Source organism: Culex quinquefasciatus, chromosome 1 (assembly GCF_015732765.1).
Source record: "Culex quinquefasciatus strain JHB chromosome 1, VPISU_Cqui_1.0_pri_paternal, whole genome shotgun sequence".
Lineage (NCBI taxonomy): Eukaryota > Metazoa > Arthropoda > Insecta > Diptera > Culicidae > Culex > Culex quinquefasciatus.
Genome location: NC_051861.1, coordinates 47,048,330 through 47,074,835, shown reverse-complemented (window position 1 = coordinate 47,074,835; position 26,506 = coordinate 47,048,330). Strand labels below are relative to the sequence as shown.

Here is a 26,506-nt window from a genome sequence, read left to right as displayed (position 1 = left end):
CAGTGTTACATGTTAAACCGATCGAAAACTGAGTTTGGCTCAGGAATCTTAGAAGAACCGGCACTGTTTAGCTGACTTTTGGTGGCATATGACGTGAAGGGTTCTCCGTTAAACGCATCAGAAACAGGTTTAAAGATGTTTTGCATCGCCGGTCAGTCGATATGACATATTGTAGATGGGCACATGACTAAAAAACGATTTGACGGTTGATAGCCAAGAGGACCATCTCAAGACGTTTAGCAGGTGGCATCTCTTCTGACTCTTCTGATTCGTCCCGGAAGAACCCGGGTTCATATATCTCCTGAAGATATTCGCACCGTTTCCCGTCTGACTCGACCATCACACCTCCAAAATCTTTCTTTTTGCGTAATGAATGGGAGCGTTCATTGTATTGGAGGATTATTAAAGAAGTTTATGAAGACAAGATGAGGTTACCGTAGTGAAGGTGAATTTAGCGCTCAGTCAAAGATTCATATGTTCTAATATTTGTAAAAGCATTCAATCTACTTCAAATCCAAGTCCCAGGGTTGTTACGGACGGCGCGGATCGCGCGGATGGCGCGTTTCGCGCGGATAGCGCATTTGCTGGCTAATGTTGCTTAGGCGCGGATTTCGCGCGGTTGTGAAATTTGTTAATATTTAAAATAATTGAGAGAGATAAAATTACTTTCAAGTAATAAAGAAAAGTACAGTCATCCCTCATATTCGGAACAGTTTACAGTTCTCCCAATGTTCAAAAAATCATAACAAATCGGTAATTGAACTTAATGGTTCGCTTTTACCTTCATTTGAAAGCTTTTCATGCGATCTTTCGAATGCTGTATCAAACAACTGCAAATTTTTAACTTTTATATCAAGTTTTTGAAGAAAAACTTTGACCCTTGAAATCCACAAATTCGGAACACTTTTTCCTTACAGATGTAAAGAAACTTTGATTCTCTCCAGGAGTACATATTTTCTACAAAATAATGACTTCACACACTGGAACCAATGAAACTCAAGCTAAGTAATGTTTTATGGATGGTTTGATAACTATTTTGTGAAAATACAAAATACATGTATTATCAGGAAATCAGGGATTTTTTTTTTGTTTGTGTTTGTTTGTATTTTCTTAATGAAAAACGTCAAAAAAATCTTCATGAAGAGATTATCTTTTAAATGTATTGATGAGGATTTCTTAAACAAATTTAATACTAAACTCAACTAATTTTTACCGGCTTTGAATATTTTTGATATCTTTTAGTTTTGAGTATCGTTCTTTTTAACCTTATTTATTGTTTATTTTATAAAGGATTTCAATCATGTGAATCATTTTTCAAACTTTTCTCGAAGTTATATACCAGGATGTAAGAAAAATGATTATTGGGGCTTGTTTCCGTGGCCGTACTGTGCTCAAATGCGGATGCTGGCTCTTCGCCGTTGAATTGTAGTAAAACCCACTCCATAGAAAGAATTTTTTTTCTAGATTTCTTAGGGAAAAAATAAAAGATCAAAACATTCAAAAATGAAAGCTACAATATTCAAAACTCAAAGATTCAGAAAATACAAATATTTTTGATTTTTATGGTTTTTTACTGAAAATTTAAAAATTAGAATACAAATATTCAAATATACGAAATTTTATAAATTTATAATTAAAAATAAATAAATTCATAACTAGAAAAATTTTGGAATTAAAATTCAAACAAATTAATTCAAATTTAATTTAAGAATTTAAAATTTGAAGAGTCAAAATGATAAATTCTAAAAATCAAAAATTAAAAACGACCAAAAGAACAAAAAATAATACATGCTCGAATTCTTCGATTCTTAAATTCTTAAATTCTTAAATTCTTAAATTCTTAAATTCTGTAATTCTTTAATTCTTTAATTCTTTAATTCTTTAATTCTTTAATTCTTTAATTCTTTAATTCTTTAATTCTTTAATTCTTTAATTCTTTAATTCTTTAATTCTTTAATTCTTTAATTCTTTAATTCTTTAATTCTTTAATTCTTTAATTCTTTAATTCTTTAATTCTTTAATTCTTTAATTCTTTAATTCTTTAATTCTTTAATTCTTTAATTCTTTAATTCTTTAATTCTTTAATTCTTTAATTCTTTAATTCTTTAATTCTTTAATTCTTTAATTCTTTAATTCTTTAATTCTTTAATTCTTTAATTCTTTAATTCTTTAATTCTTTAATTCTTTAATTCTTAAATTCTTAAATTCTTAATAAAATAATGCAAATTTGGTGGTTCGATTTTTATGAGTGACTCTTTGGCGAGAATCATCAAGTACAAACTGTGTTTGAATTATCAAATCCTTAGATTTATGAATTTTCAAGAATTTCAAATTTATAAATTTTATGATCATTTTCATTCCATAAATTTTTGAATTTTTATTTTTTATTTTTCATATTTATATTTCAAAATGTTTTAATTCATATTTAGAATTTCTCTTTTTGCCAAAATTATTGTTATGGCTTTTCCCTCTGGTTTACTTCATCCTAGCAAAAATAAATTTGTCCATAAAATTTTCGGCGTTTCAAAATTCTTCGTTCTGAGATTCGGCCTCATACGGCTCTTCTTGATATAAAATTGCATTTATTGAATACAATTTTATTTAATCGTTTGTGAGTGTTGTGTTCCTTTTGATGGATCTCTTGATTTTTGTTCCAAAATATTTTTCTTTAATTCATAAAAAATAAACTCTCTTGTATGTTTGTCAAAATTATTTTTGTTAACATGGCGCGGATTGCATTTTGGGACGGCGCGGATTTGGCGCAGATTTTTTTTCGACTTCTCCGTAACAACCCTGAAGTCCGTGTTTGGGAAGTGCTTGTTCTCTTGAAGATTTTCTTCAAATTAATGCGTTTTTCATCAAGCTCAGTGTCAGGGTTGGCCGTCCGTATCTGTCTGGCTTTCAAAACTATACGTGTGGAATTGTTTCGCTTGCTCAACACTTCGTGACTCTGGCTCTGAGCAACGGAATAATCGAATTTTTTTGCTTGTTTTCAGGTACCACATCGATCAAGAAATACCCCACCCAAAAACACCCGCCCAAGACCCACCCGCGCCGGCTTCTGAACAAATTCCACCCCTGCATGAAAATGGACCTGCTTTATCAAACAACCAAGGCCACGCCGCTGGTCCCGGTCCCAGCTTCAACGGTGGCGACAAAAGCAAACCCAAAACCAGCGTCGTCAACGTTTCCACCGTGTTCTCCAGCCTCAACGAGTACGTCAACGCCGGAAACGAACTCAGTGAAAAGCTGCAGCAGATCGAAATCCAACCGGATCCTCCAGCTGGCATCCCACGCGCAGCCAGGGACGCCAGCAACGGCGACAGCAAACCGTTAATTTCTCCCTCGAGCTCGTCAATTTCGACCGACTCGCGGTCGTCCTCGTCGCTCGGAGGCCGCGTTGACTGCTCCTCGTCTTCGAGCAACAGTTCGGGATCGGGCCACCGGCAGGTTAAAGCCGCGCCAGCAAAGACACAGTAGCAGCAGCTGTTCCGACACGGCTTCGTCCACGTCGACCAGCGACGGCGAAGAGGACGACGAAACGGGAGTTCACGAGCGGCTAAACAACGAGGGGCTGTCGCTGAGTGCGGGTGATTACATTCTGGACTCGTCGGAAAACACGACGACCGTGGCCACGACCAATGAGGAAGCGCCGAAGGAGGAGGAACTGGGACAGAGGGTGGCCAAGGCGACGGAAACAGAGGCTGAGGGAAAAAAGGCAACGGGTGCGGCTGCGTCTGGGCCAAGCGAGCAGCAGGACACCTCAGCGTTCTCCTACAAAAACAGTTTGTACTCGGACACACTGAGCAACGACGTTATCAACTTGGAAGGTAGGTTGGGATTTGTTGAAAAATTGTGGATCTTTTCCCACTAATGTTCCGATTTACGCTCTTTGAATGCAGATGCTCCCTACTCCGGACGTAACAACTTCTTCTTTGCCTCATCAACTTAATGTGTGTGTGTGTGTGTGTGCTTTTTTACAATGTCGGAATCTGCTACCAGACACCTGAGCATTCATTTCTCAGGTAGTGTGGGGTTGGGCAAACAAAAAGAGTTTTACAGACCCACTAAACCAGTCCTTGAACGCCGTGCCCTTGTCCCCCGGACCACCTTTCAGTATAACTTCGGGGAGGCGTTGCATTTTCTGCACTAGTCTACTTACAGGATCCATGCCGGGTACTAGAACCATTTCCTGTTCCACATACATATGAGTCCATGCGAGGGTTTAACCGCGCCCAAGAATCGCGTTGCTTTTGATCGGCTAGTCATATGCAGCCCTCTCCTTGGACCATCGAGACGTGTACCGATTTGGTAGAGCCAACCGTCATAACGTGCTCTCCTTCACAGCCACACTCGTGGGTTCTCGACTCCTGTGACCATCGAGACGTGTACCGATTTGGTAGAGCCGACAATCATAACGTGCTCTCCTTCACAGCCACACTCGTGGGTTTTCAACTAGGCTCCTAGTCGTTCCTCCTCTGATCGTCTCTCCATTTCTGCTGGAGAGCCGAAGTAATCTGCGTCACCGCTCCGACGACCGCATTCCACTTGGCAATGTCGCTGCACATTCTTCGCACTGTGTGTGTGTGTGTATGTGTGTGTGTGTGTGTGTGTGTGTGTGTGGTCCTACCCAATACCCGCTGGCCAGCAGCCAAATTATGGGAAAGTATAATCTGTATCAGACTTGGATTATGCTGATACAGCTTATCTCAATCCCGGGTATTAGGAGGTGACAGCCCTCGCGCTGCTTCCAATGACTCATTTCAGAATGGCATAGATCCTGGCGGACCAATTCCAAGGTCATTGGGCATTGTCTGGCCCCGCCTAAACATAGAGCAAAACCAGACTGGTCCTCGATCTATCTTTAAACTTCCAATCCCATAAGGCAAAACAGGCGTTGCTGATCAGAGTACCGCAGTTGGAGCAGCTTAGGGCCTATCTACAATCACTTTACTTAGAATAGTTTAGTTGCGTAGAACAGATAAATTGCTTAGAAATAGTACGTAACTTACTGTCGTCATCTACAATCAACTTAGCAAACTTGCTGGGCTGTTATACGTTGCTATGCAGTTGTTTGTTTACCTTTGATATAGAAACGTCAACTTGTCGTAGGTTTTGAAATTTTCCAAACCATACGTCAAGTCACCAATTTGCTTACTTTATCATTGTGGAAGATCAGATTCCTTTGCATGGATTCAAATTCCTACGCTAAGTACAATTTTCTAAGTAAACTGATTGTAGATAGGCCATTAGTCTCATTGGCTGATGAACGTCAAAAGAGGCTGGAAAACCTTGAGAGCAGAGCTTGTGATGTGATTTTTGTGACAGTTGACTGAATCCGTCTTTTATTTTCGCTAAGTCCGCGTCAGAGCTCTGACTTTGATACTCTGCTCTCGCTCACACACATTCGACATTTGACTCTCACCAACAGTGCTTGAGAAATTTCGACATTGTTTGTGATAGCTGACAAAACACTCCAATCGTCTTGGAATGAGTGCTAAGCAAAGTCACTCACACAATCATTGACTTCTCTCCAAAGAAAAATGTGTAGGTGGTTATGTTACACATGACCAGTATGACAAAGAACTTTGCAAGATGGTTGTTGAAATTGGGTCCTAAAATGGAGCTTAGATTGCTGATATTATTGTTTGCAGCGATAAAGCTTATTTTTCTAACTACAATGACCCTTTGTACGACCACAAAGAGTTTAAAATGGATTTTTAAATCAATTTTGAAAAATTAACCTCGCGGTCCTTCTTGACAGAAAAGCTCCTACTTGACAGCTCGTTCCAAGGGAACCATAGTTGATCCATCCACTCCAGGTGGTGGCCAATTCCAATTATCGACTCCTTCTAATGCCGGCTGGCATGTCTTGGCTTGTCCATGCCATCTGCTCCCGGGCCACCAGGCCATCTGCTCCTGATGCTGACTCGTCGACGTCCAGCAACAGAATGAATTTTCGGGATCAACCGAGCCGAGTTTTGTTGATTTAGATCGGGGACGTATGCCCTCCTCTTTGCACCCATTCTCCTATACCTCCTTAATCGCTTTTTGCCTCGTCAACGATCCGAGAAATATGAGGTGGAGTGGGGTAATTTTAGATGTACATCAATCTCGTCTCTCGATTGACTGATTGGAAAACGTTTGTTCAACCAACCAGCGTGTACCTAAGAGGGGAAAATTGCCGAGAGGGGAATTCGTCACATAACGTTTTCGCTTTGCGAAAATTTTGGATTGACACCACGTATAGAAACCTTAGGACAAAGTTCTTTGTCAAAAATCGCTAATAGCGGTCGTTTGACATTCTACCGAGATTCCGATCATCTCTCCAATGATAGCAATCATATGACTTCTGTCGCCACGCAGCATACACTAGGAAGAGAGACAAAAACGAGAGAAAAGAAAGAGCACGTTGTCTCGTTCGGGCGGCAGCTTGAGTGGTGCTCATTTTTCGATCATGATTGGCGTTTTATGTCAGCGATCAAATATCGTTTTGGGAAATGATCGCTGACAGAAAGTTCTGTCCCATTCAGTGATAGATCCCTTTTCAAGCCTTGCTCACCAACTCTCTGGTTCTTTCAGAACTGGTTCGTTTGAATTCGATCGAAATTCCGTTTCGGACACCTTTCTCATGACTGCATTCAACTGATTGCTGTCACCACACACTCGCACAAGTAATAGTGTTGAGCTCGGCATCGTTTCGTGTCAACTTCGTGTGGACCAAATGGCGATCATGACCAATCAACAATCGGGGTCGGTGATGCTGACTCCCTGTCAAACTGCTACGAATAAGCCTTTGTTCAAAGGCCTTAGCGAAAACTGTTTTTAATTGTTAATCAAAAGATTTTGTTTTGTAATTACAAGACATAAGACATTTTAGTAAAAGCTGTAACAATACATAATCAGGATTTCATTCCTCATTTTTGTTTTTCTTTCAGGTATCTCATCGATATCATCCATCGTGGCGGTAGACTTAACCAGTGCCGGCCAAGGTGACAAACCGGCCGGCGATGGTTCGCCCCCTCAGGACGAACAAAACAACCGCAAAGAGGAAGCGATGCTGGCGAAGCCCGAAGTGCTCGACGAAGACCGAACCACCGAGGTTAAGAAGGTGGTCGGCTTTGAGTCCACCATGGACGACGTGTCGGACACGGAGCTGGAGAGCTATCTGCAGGAGCTGGAAGAGTACGACATCCAGCAGACGATTGCACCGATGGTGACGTCGGCAACGGCGGTGACGACGACAGCAGCGACGGTTACGACGGAAGAGGTGCAACCTGAGGAGGAAGTCGTGAAAGAAGTCAAGGAAGAGCTTGTGGAAGAAAAGGACCGCAAGGACACGGTGAGCATCGGAAGTCACAACAGTATTGACACCAGAAGTGACGAAAGCATTCCGGAGTCGAACCGGGGTGAAAACGACGAAGATCTGATCTCGCAAGCGTCGACGCTGGAGTTTAACGATTTGGCAGCGATGACTGCGGCGAATGGGGCTGGTGTCGTAGTGGCGGTTCCGGACATCGCCGTGGATGACATTCAGGACAATGAAATTCCCGAGTTTGCCCACGAAGGTCCGGCGGACGATGGCAGCGAGATTCGGTTCATCGATTGTACCGAAACGGAATCGGCAGTGATACGAGAGAATCTCCCGCGGCAGAGGAAGCACGAGCAGCTGGCGCGGATTACGGTGGACAACCGAGGGTGATTGAAGAACCAATTGTACCGCAAGTGTCGACGGTTCCTTTGCCGAGACCAAACTCACTGGAGTTGCCAAACCAGCCGGAAAGTGTAATCGAAAAGCAAAGCTCTCCAGGTCACACACCTCCTTCATCAGTGTCGCACGGAATTGACTCCGACCAAGGTATGACCTTGTCGTCTACAAGTTCCGACGACTTTGCCCCCTCGTCAGTAGCAGTAGTTCCTCCTCCGTCGGCTCCTCCGACCGAAGCAAGCGAAGGCCTGCTGCTTTCGGACGGAAGCGGACAAGCGGCAGGTCCTGGCGATGACTATCGACCGCCACTCGTAACGCTGACCAGTGCCCAAGCCCAGCTCGGAAAGATCCCGCCGTTCTGGGTTCCGGACAATTCCACAAACTTCTGCATGCAATGTAACCAAAAGTTCTCCATCATCAAGCGACGCCACCATTGCCGGGCCTGTGGCCAACTGCTCTGCTCAGCCTGTTGCTGCCTGAAAGCCAAACTGGAATACCTCGGCGATGTCGAGGCACGAATCTGCATCCCGTGCGACATCATCCTCAACCAACAGCAGCAAGCTCTGGAAGAAGCCGCGTACGGAACGCAATTTGCAATCGCCGCCGGAGCTTCCGGACCATCTTCCTCCTCTCGCCAACCTAATCCGAACAATCCCATGGAGTACTGTTCGACCGTGCCGCCCTTCCAACAGGCCAACAGCAACGCGCCGCAATCTCCGATCTCCGTCATGGTTCCGGTCGGCGTGCTGAAACGAGCCGGAGCGCCACGCTCGGGACGCAAGGATAAAACGGTCATCTTCAGCGATGGCATCCGACCCGGGTGCGATTTGACCGAACTGGACGAAAACTGGGACGCGCAGCCCAAGACGTCGCCCTCGATTCCCGGCGGTGGCCACGGAGACAAGCGCAAGGGACGAGTGCAGACACCCGTGAGCGGTACGTAGAGCTAGTGTGTTGTAGGAGTAGATATCAAAACATTAGGAAAAGTGCTTCAAATATTTTATTTGGTTTGCTAGAATCATTGTCAACAGCATCGTGTTCAAAACTTCTACAAAATGATACAGAACCCAACATGAAATTTGTTTGATTGATACATATCCGGAAATTGTCTACTGTAATCATCAAGCGACACCATTACTGTATCACTAATATTGTTAAACGACTCCGCAGACATACACAACTTATTGTTCCTTTAACACCATTTCTATTGTTATTGTATCGGTTGTTGTGTTGTTATTGCGATTGTTGTTTATACTAAAACGAACTGCATGTCTAGAGTATTGACTACGTGAATAATTGTAATTGTTTTCCTGTGAAGTTTATTGACAAGAGAGAAATGGATTCCGTCCGTATGCAACACAAAGACAAAATTCTGAAACCCTGGAAACCTGGGTTGTTATTCCTATTACGGACGAAAGAATTTTGTCTTTGTGTTGCACACGGACGGAATCCATTCCTCTCTTGTCAATAAACCACACAGGAAAACTTTGATAACTGTTGCCATAAATGGTCTCTCCTGTTAAAGCACCATTTCTTTCAGCCCTTCATTTAACAATCCTGCCCAAATTCGATCCAAAATGGCCATTTTCGCAGTGGCACACAAAAATTTGCATCGCAGTAATCTATTTATTACTTCCTGCCTACTAAGCAATATATTTTAACTGCTTAATTTCAGATAATGGCCAAATGCAACTTTTTTTGTCCAGTATCAAAAACCATAAAGTTTGATACCCATATTGCCCCAACTCTTACGGTTCGGCAAATGTCCCCCCATCGGAACATCCGCGGGGCCTCCGGCCACTCCGGATTGTGGCCACTTCTGCCAAAATATCAAATTTCATTTCCAGTATCAAAAACCATAAAGTTTGATACCCATATTGCCCCAACTCTTACGGTACGGCAAATGTCCCCTCATCGGAACATCCGCGGGGCCTCCAACCACTCCGGAATGTGGCCACTACTGCCGAAATGTCAAATTTCATGTCCAGTAGCAAAAACCATAAAGTTTGATACCCATATTGCCCCAACTCTTACGGTCCGGCAAATGTCCCCCCATCGGAACATCCGCGGGGCCTCCGGCCACTCCGGATTGTGGCCACTACTGCCGAAATGTCAAATTTCATGTCCAGTATCAAAAACCATAAAGTTTGATACCCATATTGCCCCTACTCTTATGGTTCGGCAAATGTCCCCCATCGGAACATTTGCGGGACCTTCGGCCACTCGGATTGTGGCCACTACTGCCGAAATGTCAAATTTCATGTCCGGTATCAAAAACCATAAAGTTTGATACCCATATTGCCCCAACTCTTACGGTCCGGCAAATGTCCCCCCATCGGAACATCCGCGGGGCCTCCGGCCACTCCGGATTGTGGCCACTACTGCCGAAATGTCAAATTCCATGTCCAGTATCAAAAACCATAAAGTTTGATACCCATATTGCCCCAACTCTTACGGTCCGGCAAATGTCCCCCATCGGAACATCCGCGGGGCCTCCGGCCACTCGGATTGTGGCCACTACTGCCGAAATGTCAAATTTCATGTCCAGTATCAAAAACCATAAAGTTTGATACCCATATTGCCCCAACTCTTACGGTCCGGCAAATGTCCCCCCATCGGAACATCCGCGGCGCCTTTGGCCACTCCAGATTGTGGCCACTACTGCCAAAATGTCAAATTTCATGTCCGGTATCAAAAACCATAAAGTTTGATACCCATATTGCCCCAACTCTTACGGTCCGGCAAATGTCCCCCCATCGGAACATCCGCGGGGCTTCCGGCCACTCCGGATTGTGGCCACTACTGCCGAAATGTCAAATTTCATGTCCAGTATCAAAAACCATAAAGTTTGATACCCATATTGCCCCAACTCTTACGGTCCGGCAAATGTCCCCCCATCGGATCATCCGCGGCGCCTTCGGCCACTCCAGATTGTGGCCACTACTGCCAAAATGTCAAATTTCATGTCCGGTATCAAAAACCATAAAGTTTGATACCCATATTGCCCCAACTCTTACGGTCCGGCAAATGTCCCCCCATCGGAACATCCGCGGGGCTTCCGGCCACTCCGGATTGTGGCCACTACTGCCGAAATGTCAAATTTCATGTCCAGTATCAAAAACCATAAAGTTTGATACCCATATTGCCCCAACTCTTACGGTCCGGCAAATGTCCCCCCATCGGAACATCCGCGGGTCCTCCGGCCACTCCGGATTGTGGCCACTACTGCCGAAATGTCAAATTCCATGTCTAGTATCAAAAACCATAAAGTTTGATACCCATATTGCCCCAACTCTTACGGTCCGGCAAATGTCCCCCCATCGGAACATCCGCGGGGCTTCCGGCCACTCCGGATTGTGGCCACTACTGCCGAAATGTCAAATTTCATGTCCAGTATCAAAACCATAAAGTTTGATACCCATATTGCCCCAACTCTTACGGTCCGGCAAATGTCCCCCATCGGAACATCCGCGGCGCCTTCGGCCACTCCAGATTGTGGCCACTTCTGCCAAAATGTCAAATTTCATGTCCGGTATCAAAAACCATAAAGTTTGATACCCATATTGCCCCAACTCTTACGGTCCGGCAAATGTCCCCCATCGGAACATCCGCGGGCTTCCAACCACTCCGGAATGTGGCCACTACTGCCGAAATGTCAAATTTCATGTCCAGTAGCAAAAACCATAAAGTTTGATACCCATATTGCCCCAACTCTTACGGTCCGGCAAATGTCCCCCCATCGGAACATCCGCGGGGCCTCCGGCCACTCCGGATTGTGGCCACTACTGCCGAAATGTCAAATTTCATGTCCAGTATCAAAAACCATAAAGTTTGATACCCATATTGCCCCAACTCTTACGGTCCGGCAAATGTCCCCCCATCGGAACATCCGCGGCGCCTTCGGCCACTCCAGATTGTGGCCACTACTGCCAAAATGTCAAATTTCATGTCCGGTATCAAAAACCATAAAGTTTGATACCCATATTGCCCCAACTCTTACGGTCCAGCAAATGTCCCCCATCGGAACATCCGCGGGGCTTCCGGCCACTCGGATTGTGGCCACTACTGCCGAAATGTCAAATTTCATGTCCAGTATCAAAAACCATAAAGTTTGATACCCATATTGCCCCAACTCTTACGGTCCGGCAAATGTCCCCACAGGGCCGTAGCCAGGATTTTTGTTCGGGGGGGGGCTTGGGTGCAAAAATTCAAGGAGTATAAAAATCAGTAAATCATTTATACCATCACTTGGTTTGTGGTATAATTATTGAGATGAATTGTAAAATTGTAATGTAATGTATGCAAAAAAGTTTTCGAAGATTTTCATATTAAGTTTTCAATGTTGAAGAAACTCCTTCGTCATTTTTTTTCTCTTTATTTTAAAAGCTAGTTTGTGTTAAAGGAGTAGAGAAAGTGTTTTTTTACATTTTCTTGAATTGTTTAATTGTAATCCAATTTCGTGAAAAACGTCGCTAAATTTAAAACATACTTAACTTGAATCAAATTTTTGAAAGCAAAAATTTTTTTTAAAAGAAATATTGATTTATCTAACCATAAGTATTATGTTTTCTGTATTTTATACTGAGAGAAATTTTAAACCGTCTGGATTTATATTTTCAGCTGTGTGATAATTGTGATGGTTTATCTAAAATTTTTCATTTTTTCTAGCACAACATAAAACTCATAACTGGAATATTTGTTGTTCTTAAAATTTTATAAACAAACATAAACAATGTTTTATTTTAATTGTTCTAAGCTAATGAAGCCATTTCATATTTTGCGAAGCTCCTGGTGCTCTCAAAAATAAATAATTTTAATGAAATACAAAAAAAATATAATCGATGAAATTTCAGCTTCTGAAGTGTCTCCATGGTAATTGGACGACACTATAGGCCTATAATAAATATCTGTTAATAAATAGATTTGAAGAAAAAAAATCAGTGCCTGTGTTTAATTTTAATGTGTTAAAAAATTTAGATAAATTTTATTAAATTAATTTTCAACTCCAAAATATTCACTGGAAGAGTTGTTAATAATGCATATGTAATGCATATGTAACCGTTAAAATTTTCCTCGATTGCATCAAACATTAAAACGATTCATGTTTAACTTTAATATTCCAACTAAACGTCATATTTAAATTCATTACTCATTGTATTCTGAAAATTGGTCCAGAATTTGAGCAAAAATAAAATTTTAAAACATGACAAAAAAATTTAATCAGATCTTCATTCTAAAGATAATTTTTTAATAAGATTTAAATCTATCGTTGCAGTGCTGCTTATCTTCGAAATTTAAAAATAAATAAATTAAAAATAAAATTTTCTGATCGTATAAACGGTTAAATTTAAACCAAAGAGTATCAAAAGACATTATTAAAGATATCCAGAGTCAAAATATTTAAAAGTCTATGAATTCATAGTGTTAACGCACATAAGAGCGTCTGTTGCTTGGGTCGTGGCATAATCGGATCTGGACAGAACTGAAACTCGCGGGTTAACTAGTGCACAGTAATTTGTAATCAAAACTTTATTGCTCTTGGTTTCTGTCGGTTTATTGAACTGTACTGGACGGTAATTAGACGAGAAAACTGTAACTTTCTACATCTTGAGCTGTATTTCAGAACAGGACGGTTCTGTTCTGTCTGATCTGTTCTGTACTGTGTCTCGCGGAGCAATGGCCACTTCTAGCAAAGATTCTTGTGACCAAAACTGGTAGTTTTAGCGGGAAATTCTATAACAATGCCAAGAACTCATTTGGAGATGCTTAGAATTATTCTGTAGTACTAGATCTAACTGAACTGATACAAATCTACAATCTGAACCTTTTGCATGCGCAAACACATAGAATTCAAAATTAACATTATCCAATTTATTGAAAATAGTGTACAAACTGTTTAACAAGTATTTCAATGAAAATGATATAACAGCAACATCAAGCAAAACTTTTATTGTTCTTATCGTGTAAAGACTCAGAACCATTGGAGATTGATCTATTAGTTCCTGAGACACATCTTCTCGAAATAAAATAAAATGTACGACAAAAATTGTAAATGCGAACACGATTAACAAATTAAAATCTTCAATTCACTTATTTTTTTATTTTGAACTAACTATCAAAACTATATTATTTTTAAAATAAGTTTTGATAACCAATATGATTTTACAAGATAAAGGGGAAAAATAATGTAAATTGGCTGTGGTGGTTCTAGAAAAGACTCTCTGAATATTTCTAAGCAAAAAAAAAACACACAAATGAAATCCTTTTTTTCTATTTCTGGGATCTAATCATGTTTAATAATTTAGGATTGTAACCATTTATTAAAATCGATGTTTGTTCAAGCAATATCTTGACTCTGGGAACAAAATCCTGCACATTTTATGGTTTAGAAATTGTACATTTACGAAACCTTGCTAAATTAAAAATAAAGAAAACTTTATGTAAGAATTCATAAATCGATTAGTTTTATCCTGTAAATCTAATCTTAGTCTGCACTAGAATTCAAACATACCAATATTCGAAGCATCAAAAAATTAAGATTATTAAAACATAATTTATTGAAATGATTGAATATTATTTTTGAATATCTTTATTTAAAAATGATAAAAATGTTTTTTTATAATTTAAGGATTATTTTAGTTGTAATTATTTTATATTTTTATGTTTTTGATTTTTTTCATTTTTGGAATTTCTGATTTTTTTTAAATTATCATGTGTAATTATTATCTTAAATTTTTGTTTTAAAAGTAAAGAATACTTTATGTAAGAATTCTTAAATCGATTACATTTTTCCTGTAAATCAAATCTTAGTCTGAATTTTGCTGCAAGAACCATATTTTACATTCGAACGAAAATTTAAAAAATGTCCTGTAGACTCTTAAAACTCCATACAAAAAATCTCAAGAAACGGTCAAGAAAAGGTTTACGAAAAGACTTCTCTCAAGCGGTACGCAGCTGAAAAGGAACAGAAACAAAAGCGTCGTTTGATATTTCTTCGGATGCAATATGTGTTGATGAGATTTTGATTTGTTTATTTGGATGCGACTGAAAATAACGTTTGAAAATAATGTATTCGCTTAAATAATATTGAAGAATTGCCTCATGAAGCTGACTATCAAAACGCTGAATCTTAAAATGCTGAAATAAGCGAAAAGCTATTACAATAATCACCTAATTTTCTGGTAAAAATAAATAAATTTAGGAATACTAGAATTCAAACATAAAAATATTTAAAGCATCCAAAAATTAAGATTGAAAAAACATAATTTATTGGATTTTGAATAACTTAATTTTAAAATGATATTTTTTTTAGTTTAGGATTTCTTAGGTATTAATTATTTTATTAATTTTTCAGTTTTAGAATTTTTAATTTTTGAATTTCAGATTTTTAATATTATTCTGTTGAATTGTTATCTTAAATTTTTTATTTTTATTATTTTTATTTTTGATTTCTGGCATTTCTTTGTCTTATACCAAAAATCTGAAATCAAAAATTATGAAAATTTGGAAATTTGAAAGTGTAAAATGTTTAAATCTTTATTTAGCCGTTGCGAATATTATTCTGAAGTTTATGTCACTAAACTCTGACCAAAGTCGAGAGGGTTAAAAATCAAAACTACAAGCTATGGTTTTATTATTTTAAAAGTGTTTCAAAACACACTTTAAATCAGTACAGTTGTTTTGCATCATTAGTTTTCAAAATATCTAGCTGATGGCGAAATGCTTTTTTCGTGAAAAAAAACTTTCCGCGGTTCCGCAACACGTTACAAAAATTCTAAATATTTTTAAACGAGCCCAAACATGTCGTATATGATTATCAAAGCAGGAAAAACATTTCAAATTTGTTTTCCGAACCGACCTGGTCGCTGGTCCTAAAAGACTTAATCGAAATAAGTTATTTCCATTAAAATTGTGAAGCTATTTTTTTAATATTGTTTTGGTTCTCTGTTTTTGGTCCATTTTGAAAAGGTGGCAACATAAACTTTGGAAAATATTTACAATTGATATTCAGAAATAAGAAATTATAAAAAAAATGATAAAGAATTTTTTTAATTTTCAAAATGCAAATTCTAATCTGTAAAATCCAAAAAATAGAAATTAAATAGTTTGAAAATGAATTATTTATCAGAAATTATACAATTTGAAAATGATGTTTAATTAATTTAATTTCAAAGTTTTTGAATCCAAGCTTAAATTTTTTTAACGTTTTGAATATTTTTATCATTTTATTTCTTCCTTTAAAAATCGCAAGCTCATGCACAAAGTGAAAATTAGTTGATAATAAGAATTCACTTAGTTGATCTTCCGATTTTTGATATATTAAATAAAAATTGGAGATTGGCCACGGTGGAAACTAAAAATGTGACCAAAAGAAAGCATTTTGGACGAGTGGTTTCGGAAAAAGGTTTACGAAAAAGTAATAAAAAATACACACAGATATTTCTCAAGCATTTTTCTCTAAGGTCTCAGATATGTAACTAACCATATTCTTAAAACCACAACGATAAAATTAGAATTGTATTTCTGATAATAGTCGAAATTCACTCAAATGTTTTTCATATTAAATGCTTTCGTTTTTGAAAACAAAATCTTAATATTTTTGAGAAATTATGATAAATTTTGAAAAATGTAGAAAAAACATTTGTTAACAGTTTAAAGGTTTTAATGCAAATAAAGGAGGGCTATTAATTTTACAGTCCAAATTCGACTAGCCGAAGCCTCGATTATCCAAAGTTTCGATTATCCGAAGTTCAAAGGACTTCGGATAACCGAATCAGGAACAAATGAAATCGGCATGTTTTATTTGCTTATTTTTAACATCGGCATTCGGCATCTGTTTTTAATGGTCCAATACACCAAATTTTCAGTTTTTGCTTTTGGGTGTTTTTAATACCCATGACGGTTTCAAAAGCACCCAAAAGCAAAAACTGGAAATTTGGTTTATTTACCTTAAAAAAACACCAGAAATATTTCTTGACCTCCATTTTGGCCGCCACATTGAATCCAACTAAATTATTTTATGGTTCTTCAGGGGTCATACTTAAGTTCTACAATCAAAAATAAGACAACAAGATCTAAGGATTTTTGCTGTCCCTATTCAGACTGTAGTCCCGATTCGCCCCAGATGACGGTAATTATTTCTATGTAGCCCCTTAGAGCAGTCCGCTCGGAAATTGCTATTTTCGAAGGTTAATAACTTTTTAGCAAAAAACCCAAAAAAATAAGGTGTCTTCGGGAAAGTTTTTCCAAATTTAAAGAAGATATTAGTTCTAAAATTGGTAAGAACTGGATAGTTATTGCGCCTTCCATTGGTCAAAAACTGAAACAGTTGCTTTTCTCCATACAATTTGACGATTTTGCCCATTTTGACGATTTTGTTTTGGTGGTCAGTGGTCAGAAAATGCTCAAATTTTGGAACTTAGACTAGTGATCAATCTTTGATTTTAGGGGGTAGCCCCAAGTAAGCCCAGATTTGGACCATCATAACCAATGTAATGCTAAAACTACAAGATAAATGAGATGTTACTGAATGGAACAATGTTCAAATCTGCAGCTCAATTTTTAAATATTGGATCCATAATCTACAAAAACTGAGCCCAGCAATGGACAGGCAAATTACTTAGTTTGATCAATCTATTCTTGATTCTCTATCTTGCAAATTATTTCTGGGAAGAGAACACACAATCATTGATTTGAGATTTTTAAGGTAGTTCAATTTAAAAAAATGGAAAAATTTCGGGGGCTGCAGCCCGAAGCCCCCTGGCTACGGGCCTGTCCCCCATCGGAACATTTGCGGGACCTTCGGCCACTCCGGATTGTGGCCACTACTGCCAAAATGTCAAATTTCATGTCCGGTATCAAAAACCATAAAGTTTGATACCCATATTGCCCCAACTCTTACGGTCCGGAAAATGTCCCCTAGGGTGGTCCAAATCCGGACTTTTTGGGCTACCCCTGAAATCAAAGATTGACCCATCACTAGGCTAAATTCCAAATTTGAGCTCATTCTGACCACGGGAACCCCTCCTCCAATCGCTTAAAGTTTGTATGGGAAAAATCGTCAAAATGTATGGAGAAAAGCAACTGTTTTACTTTTTACTTGTGGAAGGCGCCATAATTATCCGATTCTTACCATTTCTCAAATGTAGAACCTTCATGAAATTTAGAACAACTTTCCCGAAGACACCATATTTTTAGGATTTTTTCCCGCGAAGTTATTAGCGCCCAAAACTGACCCTTTTGCGCGGCCAGCTGTAAGGGCTACCTAACAACGATGTTTATTTCCAATTCGTACACGCACGTGCTCTCTCTCAGGTTCAAACTCTCTCACGAGTTTGCTTGCCTGCCTGCCTGCTTACCAACAAGCGCGCGCTGTTTCTCTGCTTGGACTTTTCTCGTCGTCGTTTTCGTTTGCTATCCGCTGCGCTGCGTTTCTGGCATGTTTATTATAATTTTCAACTAAAATAGCAGGATTGTTTTGAGATATATTTAGCATATAAATTCTTAAATTATGACAAAAATTAAAAAACTGCACTGAAAAAATAGTTTAAAGAAAAGACAGCTTAGGCTCGATTAAAAAATTACAGCAAATGTCATGAGAACAGGGTTTGTTTGTTTTTCCAAGCATTACACGCAGTTTTTCATATATGCTAAAGAAACATGATAATGATTCAATTATTTAAAAAAAAATCTTCAGGTAATATAAAAGTTGTTCCTTTAGGTAGTTTGCTTTAACAAAAATATACTTAGTACAAATCAAGGCAATTTTACAATTATTGCTGCAAATTTTCATTCATACTCTCTAAAATTATTTTTTATTCTTTCTGGAAATTTCTTTCTGTGTTCCTAGACCACCTGCAACAAATATTGCAACTGTTTATCATTTTTGTCAGTTTACCTGTAAATTTTTCGATTCAGGAAACAACTCTTTCTGCACAATCGTTAACTAGGTTAACTATACCCTTTCTCAGCCTATTTCTATTATCGGCCTATCAGCACTTTGATCATGAATTACAGCTTAAATAAAGTGTTTTTGACTGTTCCAAAGTAATAAATAGCTCAAATTAAAGTGAGGAAGCAACTCTTTATTGTTGATACATCTGAAAATGTTGATTTAATAGCGTAAAACGGCAAAAGTGATGACAATTGGTCGACAGGCTTAGTGTGATTAAAATGGGTATATTTCCCTACCTTCAGATCTTGCAGTTGCGGCCTTCCTTTAAGATACTCATTTGGATTCAGTTTAAAAAAATCTAAAGAAAATTCCTTCCTTTTTATCTAAAAACTGCATGGTATTTCTTGTAACAAAAGCAGATAAATTAAAATCCAAAACGTTTGCAATTAGGTTTGGATCAGAACAGATGACGATTCATGGATGAACTAATTCATCAAATTTGTATTCTCTCTCACACGCTCTTATAATATGATATATTTTGTTGATCACATATTACATTAAATTTTATATATCAAAACAAACCTGGTATTTTAGTTCAACATTATAATGAACATGTCAAGAACGCAGCACAGCGGATAGCAAACGAAAACGACGACGACGACAAAAGTCTAGGCAGAGAGACAGCGCGCGCTTGTTGGTAGGGCGGACAGCTAGGCAGGCAGGCGAGCAAGCTCGTGAGAGAGTTTGAACCTGAGAGAGAGCACTTGCGTGTACGAATTGGAAATAAACATCGTTGTTAGGTAGCCCCTTACAGCTGGCCGCGCAAAAAGGGTCAGTTTTGGGCGCTAATAACTTCGCGGGAAAAATCCTAAAAATATGGTGTCTTCGGGAAAGTTGTTCTAAATTTAATGAAGGTTCTACATTTGAGAAATGGTAAGAATCGGATAATTATGGCGCCTTCCACAGGTAAAAAAGTAAAACAGTTGCTTTTCTCCATACATTTTGACGATTTTTCCCATACAAACTTTAAGCGATTGGAGGGAGGGGTTCCCGTGGTCAGAATGAGCTCAAATTTGGAATTTAGCCTAGTGATGGGTCAATCTTTGATTTCAGGGGGTAGCCCCAAAAAAGTCCGGATTTGGACCACCCTAATGTCCCCCCATCGGAACAACCGCGGGGCCTTCGGCCACTCCGGATTGTGGCCACTACTGCCGAAATGTTAAATTTCATGTCCAGTATCAAAAACCATAAAGTTTGATACCCATATTGCCCCTACTCTTATGGTTCGGCAAATGTCCCCCATCGGAACATCCCCGGGCCTCCGGCCACTCCGGATTGTGGCCACTACTGTCGAAATGTCAAATTTCATATTCAGTATCAAAACCATAAAGTTTGATACCCATATTGCCCCAACTCTTACGGTCCGGCAGATGTGCCCCCATCGGAACATCCGCGGGGCCTCCGGCCACTCCAGTCCAGGTGGTGGCCAGTTCCAATGATCGACTCCCGCGACTGGCATGTCTTAGCTGGTCCTTGCCTCCAGGCCATCTGCTTCTGATGTGTTCTCGTCGACGTCCAGCAATAGAATGAATTTTCGAGACCGACCGAGCCGAGTTTTGTTGGCTCGTCGCCGATCCGAAAATTATGAGGTGGAGTGGGGGTAATTTTAGATACATCAATCTCACGTCTCTCGATTGACTGATTGGGAAACGTTTGTTCATCCAACCAGCGTGTACCAAAAGAGGGAAATTTGCCGAGAGGGGAATTCGTCACGTAACGTTTTCCCTTCGCGAAAATTTTGGATTGACACCACGTATAGAAACCTTAGGACAAAGTTCTTTGTCAAAAAAATACATTTAGAACATGCCAATACAATCGCGTAAGCGTGCACAGTAGGGTGGTCAAAATTTGGGCTTACTCGAGGCTACCTCCTGAAATCGAAGATTGACCCATCACTAAGCAAAATTACTGAAACAGTTGCTTTCTCCACCAATTTCGACAGCACTGTCAGATTTGATGCATTATTGATTCAAGATCATCACTGTTTTCATCCTTCCTAGAAACCCCTCCCGCTTCATCCAGCACCAGCAAACCGTCGTTGATTCCCGCAGGTGAGAACAAACTGCCGCCGATCGTGAAGCAGCTCACGAAAACCGAATCCAAACACATTGAGATCGACAACGATGCGGCCCTGATTGCGAGCTTACGCGATGGAACACTGACCTTTGCGCTGCAGCGAAACCTGCACGTTCTGGTGACGATCGTGGAACTGAACTGTTGCATCAATAAAACTGTGATCAATTTTACCACCCGTGGGATGCACTTTGTCGGACAGGACGAGATTGTGATTCTGCTGGAGCTGGGAGATTCACAGCTGCTGCCGAAGGATATCTTTGTGCATTTGAACGAGATTTACGAGGACGCGGACGGTGGTAGTACTCTTACGGAGTTGGGCTTCAGTCCGGCGAGAAGTTCGAACTTTTTGGGCTCGAAAAATCACGGTGGGTTTTTGTTCGTCCGGCCGACCTACCAGTGTATGCAAAATGTGATATTACCGGACCAGCCGTACCTGGTGGGCGTCCTGATCCACCGTTGGGAAATGCCCTGGGCTAAGATCTTACCGTTGCGGCTGATGCTACGGCTGGGTGCACTGTACCGATACTATCCGAGTCCACACGTGAGCGTCCGGGAACGAGACTCGGTATACGTCGAAATTGCCCAAACCATCATCAACCTGTTGGCGGACTTCCGGAACTATTCGTACACGATTGCAACCATCCGCGGCATGGTAATCCACATCGAGGACCGCAAAACAAGCATTCTGATTCCACGCAACCGGTACGAGCAGGTCATGAAAGTGTTGATGAACGGCTCGACGGACCAACTGCTGGCCCTAGGGGGGAACTTCAGCAAGGTTGCTGACGGACATTTGGTGTGCATCCAGAACACCGAGTCCGGCTGCCCGGAAGCGACACAGTATTCGACGCAAGCGATCAACATTGAGGGACAACCGAGGAAAGGTGAGATGTTGAAGGGTATCTTAAAACAGTCTTATCACCTATTTTGCAATTTCAGTGACCGGGGCCAGCTTCCTGGTGCTAAACGGAGTGTTGAAACCCAACAGTGGGCTCGTGGGCAAGTGCAGTATCGTCGAGGACGGGCTGATGGTTCAGGTGCCGCCGGCCAAGATGGCTAGTATTAAGGAAGCGTTGAAGCTGATGAAGGACTACCGAATAGTGTGTGGTCCGGAGGAGGGCGACGACACACAGAAGGAAATCGTCAGCATCGAGTGGACTGATAACGATCTGAACTTTAACATTGGGTGAGTTGAAGGGGCGCTAATCAACGTGATCATGCTCCAATTTGATTTCTTAATCCGCAGAGTCGTTTCCCCAATCGATAAGAAACCACTGAATGGAGTGCCTAGTATTAGAGTGCATAGAGGAACTGACTATTCCAACGCGAACCACATAATCCGCTGGACGGAGGTTTTCATAATTCAGGTAAGGAACGCCAAATGCCACCACAAATTAAGCGTTTCTCATCTATTTGCTTTCCAACAGAGTGACGAAGAATCGAACCAGCCTGGGGATCCAGTGAACATGTCGAAGCTTTCGGAGCAGGTGGCGAAGAGTGCGTGCACGGCACTGGTCGCGTTTCTCGATCTGCTAGCGTCCAACGGATGTCACAAAATTGGCCTTAGGATTATGCTGGACTCCGAACAGGTTAGTTATGATCAGCAGAGGTTTCAAACGGCGGTTCTAGTATGGACGTCAATATTGAGTGATAAACAGCAATATTTGAATGAAACAACAAAAATGATGAAAAAATACTGCACATGCTCATTTTGAGGGGAAGAATTAATTTCAGGGTCCCCTGAAACATGTGCATTGTGCAAAAATATTATAACAGAGCCGAAAGGTATTTCTCCAAGTTTGTATGGAGAATTAGTTCAGCTTGCGTATTGCACATATTGCACGCAATTTCTGGCTCTTGCATACAGCAAGAGCGCTGTTAAAATTACCATCATGATTCATAGATGATGACTAATGGGACCTCAATACGGATCGAATGAGTCCAAAACGGACAAAATCGGTGTAGCCTGTCCAATTTCTGTGATCATGTTTTAGGAGACAAAAAAATTGCCGACGAGTTATGATATTTTGAGGCATTGAAGTTTTACTCGAAACTTTTGTTTTACTTCAGTTTTTAATAAAAAGTCATTTTTGGAATCAAAAAGAACTTTATAGATTTTTTTCTGCATTTAAAAAAAAACTTGCTTATTCCACCTAGATGGTGACGATTCTTGAGATTTTCAATTTCACGGAAATCGAGAGTTGAATTATGAAATTTCCCGGGAATCCCCGTGTCCCGAGAAATAAAGTGCCAATAATTTAAAAGAAAAGTTATAAATATGTTTCTTTTCACTGAATTCATTTACAATTTAAAAATAATTATTTAATTAAACGTTCATTTATGTAACCGTAGTATTTTGAAGAACTATTTCTGGAGTTTTTATTTTGAAAAGGTCAATAAACCAAATTTCCAATGTTTGCTGTTTGAGTGTTTTTGAAACCGCCTTGAGTCAGAGGTATTAAAACACCCAAAAGAAAAAAAAGAAAATTTGGTTTATTGGACCTTTAAAAACTTAAGATTTCTTCCTTTCATTTTTACAAGATCGTTTATTGAGCTTTTACGGACTCAAAAATGTAGCTTAAAATGTTTATGAATCTTCATTCGCGCTAAGTGATTTTTCAAAAGTTCCAGAGACTTTTTGCATGAACTTGTTATGAGATTTTTGTGGAATAAAAATATAGCCAATATTTAATTTTCCAGCATCTGATTATTGCACTATGATAAATAACGCTACAAAACAACAATCTAAAGTTGTTTTTTTTTTTACTTTTTAAGATCAACTGTAAATATTCATTGATGCAACCAGAAAAACTCGAATGTTTACAATTGCCAGGGCTTATCTTTACAGAGAATGCAAGAGTTTTTTTTCCAAAATATTATTTAATATTAAGGTTGATGCAAAACACAAAATGACCTATTGACAACAAAAAAGGAAATTACCTTGATACAGCAAAATGAACTTACTTAGTATTAAAAAAATAGATTATGAAGATTGCTGAAAATTTTACGTATATTGAAAAGGCTTTTCCCTCTTTGATATTATAAATATAAATAATATAAAAAAAATAGTTTTTCATTTCTGTGGTGTAACTCAATTGGGTCCTAAAATGAAGCTTAGATTGCTGATATTATTGTTTACAGCGATAAATCTTATTTTCCTGAGTACAATGACCCTTTGTACGACCACAAAGAGCTTAAAATGGATTTATCAATTTTGAAAATTAACCTCGCGGTCCTTCTTGACAGAAAAGTTACTACTTGACAGCTCGTTCCAACGGGACCATAGTTGATCTATGGAAAAATGTTGTCTTGTCATTATTTTTTTTGCATTAAAATGAAAAAAAAGTGATCATAAATGGTTTTTGATCGTGTTTTTTACCGTTGTACATAAAAATTGACATAGGGCTTTAGTACCCAATTATGATTATTATAATTTTTGACAAGTTCAAATTTACACTTTTGGAATAAGAAAATTAGAAATCCAATTCTTTTATCAATTTCGAGTTTAACATATTTTTTTTATTTGTTTTAATAATTTTGCTTCGATATTTATAAGTATATAAAATTTCCCAGAGGTCCAAAAATTTTCGATTTTCTGGGAATTCCCGCTCGTCCCTTAGAGCCATCTGCGCAAAAACGGTCCTTTTCGGAAGCTTATAACATTTCAGCAAAAAATCCTAAAAATATGGTGTCTTCGGGAAAGTTGTTCTAAATTTAATCTAGGTCCTACATCTGAGAAATGATAAAGATTGGTCGACTATTGCGCCATCTACAGGTAAAAAACTAAAACAGTTACCTTTCTCTATACATTTTGACGATTTTTTCTCATAGAATCTTCAAGCGATTAGAGGGAGATGTTCCCGTGATCAGAATGAGCTCAAATTTGAAATTAAGCTCAGTGATGGGTCAATCTTTGATTTCAGGGGGTAGCCCCTAGAAAGCCCGAATTTGGACCACCCTGAGAAACACTTTTTAAAATAAGTGCCGAAAAGTTCTACTGATGCTTAAAATTTGAACCTTTCAGCACTTATTTTGAAAACTAACACCTTTTAACATTGTTTTGGTTTAAACGGTTGATAGACTAAATACATTGCCATTTGACTTACAATTCCATTCAAAGGATATTTTTCGGAATTGCAAAAAATGTTGTATGGAACTCATGCAAAATTTGATTTTTTTTCAGCACTCGTCGTATTTATCCAACTCGGTGAATCTCGTTAGGATAAATGTACGACTCGTGTTGAAAAAATCTTCTTTTTGCAACTTGTTGCATGAACTACTATTGGATCATTATAATTAATCAGTATAGTAAAATTTAATATAATTTCCGCAGGTATCGTACGAGGCCGGCAGCCAGTACAGCAAGCTTGGTCCGCTGTACATGAACGCGCTGGATAACGAGCTGATCGGAACTCTCAACAGGCAAGCCAACAGTCTCCACCTGGACCAGCAGATTATCGTTGAGCTGATTTTCCACATTCTGGACAAGTAAGAATAAGCAAGTTATTATTCGACCTACATGGCTCTATTACTTGTTCTGGATGGGATTAGCTGCAGTGTTTCACAATATAAAAAATACATAAACTTATGATGTTAGACGTCTACCAACAGGAAATACTACCAAACTAGCTAGAGATTCGGTAGATTGGAGCGAGCATTAATGGATTTCCAGTTATGATATTAGTGGTAGCAGAAACAAGATTATAAAGTGCATATGAAACGCATAGTCTCGCGTCATATTGTTGCAATTTGAGTGGGTCAGCTGGATATTGTGGATGCGCCTGCGTTGAGATATTTACAACCGAAACGATGATTTGAACTAGGTTTAAGGTACGAGTACTAATCGGTTGCGTTCTGACTTATTATACGTCTACACAAGTACTATGGCGAGAAAAGTGTGAGATTTTAGTCTGTGAGGTGAGGCAAGTGTCAAGATGATATGATAATTATCGTAAGAGAGGGACAAGTAACTTGTCTTTATAAGCATATTTCTTGTATAGTTGAATTATTGGAAATTTATTATTGCTATTAATCAACTTAAAATATTTATATTTTATTTAGAAATTTTAAAAATATAGAGAGATATTGGAAGCAAATCGTTTTTTTTTTTTGTCAACATCATTTCCACGAAAGAAACGCACCCAAATTTTGGATTTCCAGCTCGTACCATACAAAAACTACTTAATGAATCTGCTAATTGCACTGCACATGTTCTCGCGGCGCGGTTCCTGCCGGCAAAGTTGCACAAAACTAAACACAATCCGCTAATTTTGTCTGCTCCCAACAGTCGCGAAAACTGTGCGAGGAAGAAAACCTCGATCAATTATAATTGCAAATTTGAAGCGTCCTCCCGGGAAATTTCGCGCTGTTTTTCCCGTGTTTCGCTGGCGGCAACAAAACGCGAGCGCCCGCGACCAGTGCAACGGTTTTTCCTAATGGGTTACGCGAAAGGACATTTTCCAGCAGCAGCGGCGGCATTCGTGTTTCAATTGTAGTACAAAAACCACGGCCGCCGATTGAATGGAAATTGAAATTTTGTGTATTTATAGGTGCAGTTGCACTGGAGTATAGACTAATAACCCACACGAAAATTTCGCGAGGCGTTTTTGTGGGAAAACCAATTCATCTGCCTCATTTGCACTGGATGCATTGCCGGCGAGGATGACCCTTCTGGGTTTTGTTGGGCGTGGAAACGGTTTTGTGATCCACGGGCTGCGTGTGAAACTAGTGCCTAACATTTTGGTTTGGATTTTTGCGTTTATTTTTTA

General features: G+C 39.4%; 1 protein-coding gene across 1 annotated transcript; it reads left to right on the top strand.

Moving 5' to 3' along the window:
* The first annotated feature begins 425 nt into the window (after nucleotides 1-425).
* On the top strand, nucleotides 426-25,834 carry LOC119769594 (zinc finger FYVE domain-containing protein 9-like). The gene is given in 10 exon segments (XM_038262651.1): nucleotides 426-430; nucleotides 2,997-3,431; nucleotides 3,433-3,830; nucleotides 6,939-7,646; nucleotides 7,649-8,644; nucleotides 20,663-21,622; nucleotides 21,678-21,924; nucleotides 21,985-22,105; nucleotides 22,166-22,327; nucleotides 25,072-25,834. Coding segments are annotated over 10 exon segments (4,191 nt in total). The 3' UTR covers nucleotides 25,231-25,834.
* The last annotated feature ends 672 nt before the right edge of the window (nucleotides 25,835-26,506 follow it).